The 10,770-nt window shown below is 41.9% G+C and overlaps 1 protein-coding gene across 3 annotated transcripts in view; it reads left to right on the top strand.

The window, feature by feature from the left end:
* Positions 1-1,127: 1,127 nt before the first annotated feature.
* The window catches only part of LOC135236048 (CD209 antigen-like protein A), a 76,858-nt gene continuing 67,215 nt past the window's right edge, over positions 1,128-10,770 (top strand). Inside the window, exons 1-6 of one of the 3 annotated variants that reach the window (XM_064302199.1) lie at positions 1,128-1,346; positions 1,991-2,089; positions 3,060-3,134; positions 5,726-5,877; positions 6,178-6,281; positions 6,694-7,195. In XM_064302199.1, coding sequence (XP_064158269.1) covers positions 2,017-2,089; positions 3,060-3,134; positions 5,726-5,877; positions 6,178-6,281; positions 6,694-6,832 — 543 coding nt within the window. In that variant the 5' untranslated portion in view covers positions 1,128-1,346; positions 1,991-2,016 and the 3' untranslated portion in view covers positions 6,833-7,195. Of the gene's footprint in view, positions 1,347-1,990; positions 2,156-3,059; positions 3,135-5,725; positions 5,878-6,177; positions 6,282-6,693; positions 7,196-10,770 lie in introns of those variants that run through there. The other 2 variants (XM_064302200.1, XM_064302198.1) reach the window with 2 other exon arrangements.

The raw sequence follows: 10,770 nt of genomic DNA, 5'->3' as shown, positions 1-10,770 counted from the left end.
GGAATATTCTTGGCCTGTTATCTCACAACCAAACAGGAATCTATGCTGAGTCTCCCCAGTGTTCTTGAAATGTTTAGTGTTAGTTGGGGATATGTTTATGCGTCTTCTTTGAAGTCAAAGAGACAAAATTATTTTGACATAGACAATAACTATTCTATTTTATTATATATTTATTTATGTATTATTAAGTGCTTTCCCACTTTTTTTTGAGTTTGAATGCATCTTCATCGCTTATTGCTGAAACCTCGTTATCGTTTCGGAAGAGTGCAGAGAAGGATGTGGTCTCCTCCAACGCACAGGATGTCAGCCACTGCTTCTTATCACGCCATAGCTCAGCCCTAGCAGAGGGGAGTTGGAGGAAGACACTTTATGTGCAGCTGAACAGTTGGACCACAGGTGCCAGATTGACCAGCCCTAGTGTGCGATTAGATTCTGTCTCAAACATTCTTTTCTTTGGGTGATGTCAGTTGTGCATCTCTCTGCAGGGCTATCAGTCACAGTTCCTTAACAGAATGAGTCACACAGGAGCCCCGTACTCTATTCTATTTTGAAAGTATAATAAGTACAGCTTTGTGAAACTGATGTGACACCAAAACAAAATCTCAAGTTTTCTCCTTCCTCTCCTTCCACAAGCACTTCCTCTGGTTCCACTGTTTTTCATCTTACTCCTTCTCTCTTCCCCTCTCGATGTGTCTATCCCATCCATTTTAATGCTGTCTTCCATGCCATTTGAAAGTGTAGGTCTAGATGTAACACAGCAATTGTTTAAACGTGTTAGTGTTAACAGGAACACACGCCCTTTAGTGTGTGATGCATCATTCAACAGGAAATGTCAACTTTTGATGACAATGGTGAGACAGCGCAAACACACACACACACCACGCGCGCGCACACACACACACACAGAAACAATATATTAGAACAGAACCTTATCTGACCCCCAATGGGCAGAGGCTTACATCCCACACACTTGCTTTTCTTCTGAAGAGGTGATAGTTTTTTCACCACAAATAGTCACATAAAATTGAGATAGAAATGGAGTAGGCCCACACTCTTATATTCAGTTATGAGTGCAGGCCTCCTGTATTTGGTAGTTTCGTTTCCAGTAGTGGATTTTTATTTGCTGTTGTAAAGCTTTAATTTACTGCAGTATGTTCGGATTGAAAAAAAGAAGACTAGCAACAAGAACAATATAAAATATCAAATTGACATTCTGCTTAACTGGTCTGTTTTCTTGACCACAGGGCACAGTGGGCAAAGCTCACATCCCTACAGACGGGCTGCAGTGTGTCTGGGGCTGCTGTGTGCTCTCTTATTGGCTGCCACATTAGTCCTGTGTGTCCTCTGTGAGTAACTGTCTGTGTCTCTTTACTGTCATTTAAAAGTAAAAAACGGATCGGTTTTGCCATTTTACAAATTAATATCATATAGTGGGATTCAGGGTATTGCTTCTGGCCAATCCCTTTCATTTTCATCCAGCTGTTTATACACATTCTATTTTTAAAAAATTATATACATTTACAAATAATAAATAAGTTACTACATAAGAGCTAATATGTGATGTTGATGCCTTGATCATTGCTGGTCATTATTTTTTTCAAAAACCATTCAACATTCTTACCAAAACACAGTTTGACAATGTAATTGAGACATATTTTTTTTCATTCACATATATACTAAAATAGTCTTACAGAGCCCAAATAAAAAATGGTTATTCATAATTCTCCAGCATTGTGTAAAGTAATAAAAGTAATACATTGATTTTACAACACAATTAAAATTTCACTCAACATTTTAAAATACTTTTTTCATAGTTTGCCTAAATTTCTTCATTCACAGGTCACAAACCTAAAAAATGATGTGGCTTTGAGCTTTTGTTTCCAAATATTAGTACAGTGGTCTGTATCATACTGAACTGTGGTGAATTTCGGTAAATGTCCTTAATCAATACTTTTATTTCCTAAAGAATGCATTTCCCTTTGTGTATTAGATACCAGTCTATCAGGGAACTATTCAATGTTGGAGAGAGACCTGGAGGAGCCCAGAAGCAATTGCAGCACCATGAATAAAGAGAAGGTCCAACAACAGAGTAAGTACAATGAAATATTTAAGAAACTCCCCTTTTTGGAGCAGTACTGTGCCTCCAGTTCACAGAGTGAGTGGTGCTACTCTGTTGTGCATCTGCAGAAAAGCATTTACATTTACACTATTACATATGAAAAGGTAATTCTCAGAGTCTGTTGCCTGTTCCTCCTGTGATCCTAGTAAACTGTCATTTTAAAGTAAGAAACAAATCTGTTCTGTCATTTTACAAATGAACTCCATATAGTGAGGTTCACATATGCAGGATATTGCTTTTGGCCAGTACCCTCTATTTTCACCCAGCTGTTGATGTGTATTCTATTTTAAGAAAAATGAATATTTATAAGTAATAAATCAGTTGCGACATAAGAGCTAATATGTGATGTTGATGCCTTGATCACTTTTGGTCATTATTTTTTTCAAATACCACTCAACATGCTTAGCAAAACACAGTTTGACAATGTAATTGAGACGCATTTTATTTGGATGAGAAGCAAACACTTCATCCTGAAATGCATTTTTTGTTGTTGCATGATTGATCTTTATTGTAGTGTTGATTCTATAATTTACATAAAAAATGTATATATTAAAAACAAAATTAAAATATAATTTGTCACCCATCTGTATATAGATATTTATTCATTCACATATACTGTTAAATATATACTGCAATATTCTTACAGAGCCCAAATAAACAAAACAATTGTTCATAATTCTCTAACACTGTGTAAATTAATACATTGATTTAACAACACAAATTTAAATTTCACTCAACTTTTAATTTTTTTTTACTAGTATGCCTATATTTCTTCATTCACAGTTCACAAACTTAAATGATGAGGTCAGCCTATGGCTTTGAGCTTCTGTTTCCACAATTTAGCACAGTGGTCTGTGTCATCCTGATAAGTGGTCATATTTTTGATAATTTTTTTCTAAGAATTGCCCTTCTCCTTGTGTATTAAATACAATTCAATCAGAGAACTATTCAATGTTGGAGAGAAAACTGGAGGAGCTCAGCACCAGTTGCAACACCACGAAGGTCCAACAACAGGGTAATCAACCGTGCCTATCACGCCGTCCCCCGCGCTGCACTGGGACACTCTGACCACATCATAGTCCACCTGATTCCTGCATACAGGCAGAAATTAAAACTCTGCAAACCTGTTGTGAGGACATCTAAGAAGTGGACCAGTGAAGCTATGGAGGATCTTCGCACGTGCTTGGACTGCACTGACTGGGATGTTTTCAGGACTGCTACCATCAGTCTGGATGAGTACACAGAGGCTGTGACATCATACATCAGCTTCTGTGAGGACAGCTGTGTACCATCACGCACCAGGGTTATCTACAACAACGACAAACCCTGGTTTACAGCTAAACTCAGACAGCTAAGGCTGACAAAGGAGGAAGCATTTAGGAGTGGGGACAAGGACCGGTTTAAAGAGTCTAAATACAGGTTTAGCAAGGCGGTGAGAGATGCTAAACGACTGTACTCTGAGAAACTCCAACAGCAGTTCTCAGAAAACAACTCGGCCTCTGTCTGGAAGGGCCTCAGACAGATCACCAACTACAAACCGAAAGCCCCCACTCCACTAATGACTTGCGCCTGGCCAACGACCTGAATGAGTTTTACTGCCGATTTGAAAGACAATGGGACAGTCCTGACACCATCCCCCGTGAACCCATTCACCAGCTCCAGACCACCAGCTCCTCCTCCCCCATCTCAGCAGGAGCCCGGGCCTCTCTACAATCACCCACCTCAGAGGCCCCCTCCCCTCCCCTATCACAATGACGACTCTCTCCCTCCTGGAGAGGGACGTTAACAGATTATTCAAGAGACAGAACCCCCGCAAAGCAGCTGGACCAGACTCTGTCTCTCCCTCCACCCTGAAGCACTGTGCCGATCAGCTGTCTCCGGTGTTCACAGACATTTTTAACACCTCACTGGAGACATGCCACGTACCAGCCTGCTTCAAGACCTCTACCATTATCCCCGTCCCCAAAAAAACAAGGACCGCAGGACTCAATGACTACAGACCCGTCGCCCTGACCTCTGTGGTAATGAAGTCTTTTGAGCGCCTTGTACTGTCCCACCTCAAAACCATCACGGACCCACTCCTGGACCCCCTGCAGTTCGCATACAGAGCCAACAGGTCTGTGGACGATGCTGTAAACATGGCCCTCCACTTCATCCTCCAGCACCTGGACACTGCAGGAACCTATGTCAGGATCCTGTTTGTGGACTTCAGCTCCGCCTTCAATACCATCATCCCGGCTCTACTACAGGACAAGCTTTCCCAGCTGCACGTGCCTGACTGCACCTGCAGGTGGATCACCGACTTCCTGTCTGACAGGAAGCAGCACGTGAAGCTGGGGAAACACGTCTCCGACTCCCGGACCATCAGCACCGGCTCCCCTCAAGGCTGCGTCCTTTCTCCTCTACTCTTCTCCCTGTATACCAATAGCTGCACCTCCAGTCATCAGTCAGTCAAGCTCCTGAAGTTTGCAGACGACACCACTCTCATTGGACTCATCTCTGGTGGGGATGAGTCTGCCTACAGGAGAGAGATTGAACATCTGGTGTCCTGGTGCAGCCATAACAACCTGGAGCTCAACGCCCTAAAGACAGTAGAGATGGTAGTGGACTTCAGAAGGAACGCAGCCCCACCCGCCCCCATCACCCTGCATGACTCCCCAGTCGACACTGTGGAGTCCTTCTGCTTCCTGGGCACCATCATCACCCAGGACCTCAAGTGGGAGCTGAACATCACCTCCCTCACCAAGAAGGCTCAGCAGAGGATGTACTTCCTGCGGCAGCTGAAGAAGTTCAACCTGCCAATGACAATGATGGTGCACTTCTACACTGCCATCATTGAGTCCATCCTCACCTCCTCCATCACCATCTGGTACGCTGCTGCCACTGCCAAGGACAAGGGCAGACTGCAGCGTATCATTTGCGCTGCTGAGAGGGTGATTGGCTGCAATCTGCCATCCCTCCAGGACCTGCACACCTCCAGGGCCCTGAGGCGGGCAGGAAAGATTGTGGCCGACCCCTCCCACCCTGGACACAAACTCTTTCAAACACTCCCCTCCGGCAGGAGGCTGCGGTCCATCAGGACCAAAACCTCACGACACAAGAACAGTTTTTTCCCGACTGCAGCTGGCCTCATCAACAAGGCCCGGGACCCCCACTGATACTGTACTGTTATCCTGACCCCCACGGACACCAAACAGACAGCACCTGTACTTATAACACTTTATCCCCTTGCACTATTGTTTATTGTTTACTGTTTACCGTTTGCACTATGTTTATGTTATTTTATGTCTGTTATGTTTTTATTGCACTATGTTTATTTCATTTTATTTATCTTATTTTATGTTCACTGTTATGCACCACCTGACCAAAACAAATTCCTCGTATGTGTAAACCTACTTGGCAATAAAACCTGATTCTGATTCTGATTCTGATTCTGAAGTACAATTAAATATTTAGGAAACTCCCCTTTTTGTAGCAGTACTGTCCCTCCAGTTCATAGAGTGAGTGGTGCTACTCTGTTGTCCATCTGCAGAAAAGCATTTACATTTACGCTATTACATATGAAAATGTAATTCTCAGAGTCTGCTGCCTTTTCCTCCTGTACAGGCAGAGTGTGTGAACCCTGTCCACAGGGCTGGTCACCGTTCTCTTCCAAGTGTTACTACTTCTCTACTGAGAGAAAGATCTGGACAGACAGTCGCAGTGACTGCATTAAAAGGGGAGCTGACCTGGTGATTATAGAGAGTGAAGAGGAACAGGTAAGGCTCTGTGAAAGAATTAATGAATGAGACGGTGAGTGAGTGGATGGAGATAAAACTGGCAACATACATTCATAAGTAGCCACTGCAAATGTAATTATGTTTCTCATCTTGTGTTGGTTCTTACAATCTAACGTGTTCAATATTAACACTATGAGTGAATCGCATATATCAGTGGGGTGTGGCTCATGCTGTAGCTCAGTATCTCACATATTCAGACAGTGTCAGTGTGGGCTGTTTGTCTCTCAGTGTCTACATCCACAGAGAGAGCAGTGAGGGTCATTCTGTGCTTGTTTTCAGCGGTTCATCACCAGCAAAACACAATACCATACCTGGATTGGACTGAGTTACTCAGAATTTAAGAGTAACTGGCTCTGGGTGGATGGAACCCCTCTGCAGAAAGGGTAAGAATTCTTACACAAACAGCACAGGGCATAAAAATATAGACAGACACAATCCTGTATTATTTGAAACAACATCTTGGCAGATCAGAAATATGAATGTTCCTCTGATGGTAGCCAGTCTAAGGTTTGTGTTACTGCAGTGAAATATGTCACTGGATATATTTCTGGTTATGATAGTGCATATGTGTACTTTACCCCTTTTATCTTTAATATTGTTCTGTTTGTATGATGAGGTTGATTTAATGAGTACAGTTAATCCAGAATTATCTTCCAACAAGATATATAATTACGCTGTCTGAACTCTCTGTATCACTGACGGCAATAGACAGAGAATGAGAAGGAGTCACTGTATCTCTGTAGAAAACTGCAGAGAAGTAGAGCTTCTGTGTCTCAGTCTTTGCTTTCTTTTCAGATTCTGGGGGAGTGGAAAGCCAGCTTATGAAAGTGGGTCTGATTGTGCCATGATTGCCACTAAGATGAATGCATGGGATGCTTATTACTGTTCTAATAACGAGCAATGGATCTGTGAAACGAATGCTCTGCTCCCCTAAACCATTTTTTTCATTGTATGTTTTTGGTTATTTTACCTTGTGAGAGGCAGTTGAACATGGCAGGTTTGACAGTCAAACACAGGACCAATAAGCAGACCACAATGTTGCCGTTTATGTTGGAAATACATGAAATACATACATACTGCTATTTTAACTAGAAATGTGTCTGTGAGACTAAGCTTTTTTAAATGCACTGAAATGACTGTACATGATGAGTATATTCAAGCTATCACATTATTTGTTCTGGACATACTGTAAGTTTAAAAAAATTAAAGAACATATATTTAAAATGGTCCTCATTATGTGGTTGTGATACTGTACCTTTATATTAAAATTGAGAACAGCTGTCACTTTGCTACTAAAGTTGATGTCTTGTGTTCATTGTGTAAAAGTATCTGCTAATAGAAAGAGCTCTCAGTACCTATTTACTCAGTATCTCATAAAGGCTCTCCAAACAGAGGCTGTGACCTAAAGCCAAAAACCACCCGTACCCTCAAATAAACAAGTGGTATATGACTCTATGACTTAAGCAAACTGCACGGTTTCGTGCTTGTTTACTTAAGTGCTCAAACAAAAGCAAAATGAAAATCATAGCAGCACTCTCGGTGTTAGCTCCTGGCCTCGGCCCCGAACTGTGGAGAGCAGCACGCCTTTAAGCACCTGGGCTGATTAGCTAACACAGCCCAGATGCGTGTGCTCTCTCCACCAGCCGGCGTAGCCGAGACAAATCCGCCTCTCCGGCGGACCAAATGCTACACACCTTCCACCAGAGAATTCAGCCGAAGGCCAATTCGGCTTACGCCGAGACCGCTCCCTCCCTGGTTTCGGCACCAAACTGTCACACGCCAAGCGTGACCCCCCTGGAGGAATGATGCGGCAGTACCAGGGAACACCCGTAATGTCGCCTGGAGAGAGAGAGCGCACACACAAACATGAAATAAAATGAACGGACACCTTCACCCTTCCCCCTCATGGGTTCTGGGCAAAAACAATAAACTAAAACAAAAAGCTAAAATAACAAAGACAAAAGAAAGTAAAACAGTGGCTACTTTTCAGTTCCCTGCTTTGTAGCCGACCCGCCTTCCCGGACAGGTCCAGCTCCTCCAGAATCCAAGCTGAGAATTCCTTTCCTTTTCATTGCTCAAAATAAAACAAAAAGAAAATCATAACTGCGCCCTCGGTTTTAACTCCTGGTCTCGGCCCCGAACTGTGAAGAGCAGCCCACCTTTAAGCACCTGGGATAATTAGCTAACACAACCCAGGTGCGTGTGCTCTCTCCACCAGCCGGCACAGCCGAGACCAATCCACCTCTCCGGCGGACCGACTGCTACAGTGACATAAGCAATAATGTCACCAGGCTAATGGCTAACATTATAAAGGGTGAAATTAAACATGCTTATTCAGGATGCTAGGCTAACTGTGACATAACTCATGATGTCACTTGATGTCATGAAACAGTCAAAATCAAACCAAGAGAAGTAAGTCCCCTTGCCTCCTATTACAATGTCACTAAATATATAGCAAATCATGCATTTTATAAATTTAACACAGTGCGTGCACACGAACACACACACACACATGCACACACACACACTCTCTCTCTCTCGCTCTCTAACACACAAAACGACAAAACGGAAATTTCTATTCAGTTACAAATTGATAAAAATTATGAATGCTCTGTTAAATTCATTGATGGTTAGTATTGTTTAACCATACAACAGAAACAGCATTACTTTGCCACACTGACATTAACTTTGTACTCATTGTTATGTCAGGTGCACACTAATGTTTAATGTTATTCATTTGAGTTTAAAATATTGTGAATATAGCTCAGGAAGTAAGAGCGGTTGTCTGGCAGTCGGAGGGTTGCTGGTTCGATCCCCGACCTGGGCATGTCGAAGTGTCCCTGAGCAAGACACCTAACCCCCAACTTCTCTGGTGAATGAGAGGCATAAATTGTAAAGCGCTTTGGATAAAAGCGCTATATAAATACAGTCCATTTATGTGAAAGTATATTATTTATGCATTGAGTATTAATGTTTAGAAATGAAGAAATGCCATTTTGTTTATCATTTTTGCCATTTCTTTCATTATTGCTTTTGTACTCATAAACTGAAAGGTAACACTGCCACCCTGTGGCTGCGTATAAAATAGGTTTTTAAAAAAACTCAGGATAGGATAAATGTGATAAAAAATTAACATGAAACATGTGAAGCAATGGAAGACAGAAATTCAAGAAGGGTGCAAACCATGAAAAAATGCAAACACAAAGCAAATGATAGAAGGTCCTCATTATTATTAGATCACATCTTTTTTTATTCTTAGAAATAATCTGTTTTCTAAGAAATACGCTGTCATTCTGATGATGCTGTTTTATTTGTTGTTTATTGGTGATCACAAAGCCGGTACTTCGGCTTCCTGTACATGCTAAGCTGCTACTCAATCCTGGCCCTGGATCTGTAGCACAGCTTTCTATGCTATATCATGTGTCACATCTGGAGCAGGAGAAAGGCATTTTAATTGTGTTATCGCGGGATCAACAAGATGGAAAACAATCTGAGAAAAGATTGTTCAAATTTAAGTGTGATTTCATCATGTCTCATGAGTGTATTCGAAAATTTGAAAAACTGGAAAATTTTAATTAGTGCTCTTATATTGTGACTATGAACCTGTGTAAAAATAATAAGTAGACCAGCTATAATCACATTCTCTTTAGATCTATATTTTCTTTTTTCTACCTTTTGCATTTTTTTCATTTGCATAAAATTCATGCTCCTTTACTGAACCATTGCTGTTTTCTGTGTTTGATGCTGCAATTATTGTCAGCTCTCCGTTTCCCGATCAGAACTGGAGAACTTAAATCGCTCTCTGCTGGGGTGGAGTGTCATTAAACAAACGCTTTGAAGCTGTAGTGAGTACAGGTATAGCCTACACACATTTGGATATACAGTGCTGTGCATGGCTGTTTGATTTCGGTTGAGTTCACCTTATCGAACAGAGGAAGCTAGAGAGGGGTGAAGTAGATGGCCATTGGGATGTGCACACTGTGTGCTCCCATCACTCATGGGAGTTGTAGTATCATGTAGTATTTCATTTCCGATGGCTTTTGGGGGGTGGCGGGTGTTAATGTCGAGCCTTGATCAGCTTCCTGATCTCTCAATGCGAGTTTATTTTCTGCTCAAGTACCACAGACCACAGCGACACAAAATATACAAAAAGCAATACTGGACGGAGGACTAGCAGCAGTTGTCAGAAATGGCAGCATTAGTCTCCAAAGATTCAGAAGGCATATACACTGACCTGGCCTCTCCATACCAAGATGTGTACAGCACACTGGGCCAGACCTCACTCAACAGCCCAGGAGCTCAGCAAACAGGTAAGAACACCTGCACACTGTATTAAAGAGCAGCACACAGGTAAGAACACTTGCACAGTGTATTAAAGAGCAGCATAATCAAAAGATCATTGTCGCTTTTAAATGAGCTTGGGGAATCTATTGTTTGCTGAACCAAGCTCACACCTCGCACCTTGGAGCTCGAGTGAGCTCAGTGCTCCCACCTCGTAGCTCTCTCATCCCAACTCCCAGCTCTCAGATTGTACCTATCAGCTCACTCTTGCCAGAAGACCTCTTCTGTTATCTTATGCAAATTTAATTTGGAGAAATATTAGAACACATCAATTATTTCAATGTGCATCATTGTAAGATGCAAAGGGAGGTTAATGCTGGAGTAGACACTTTTTATGTTAGAATATATTTTTATTACATATAAATGTCAAGAGACCATTAGAAAACGATTGTTTGTGTACAGGGGTTAAACAGGGTGTTTTTCTTGGGTAATTTGTGTGGAGCTCTGGATAACTAGGTTACGTGTGGCAGTCTACCCATTTTGTATCACCATATTTATGCATTGACTTAGCCACAGGTATGTTTTCATTTA

This window comes from Anguilla rostrata, chromosome 12 (genome assembly GCF_018555375.3).
Source record: "Anguilla rostrata isolate EN2019 chromosome 12, ASM1855537v3, whole genome shotgun sequence".
NCBI classification, from domain to species: Eukaryota; Metazoa; Chordata; class Actinopteri; order Anguilliformes; family Anguillidae; genus Anguilla; species Anguilla rostrata.
This window is presented reverse-complemented; position numbering and strand designations above follow the sequence as displayed.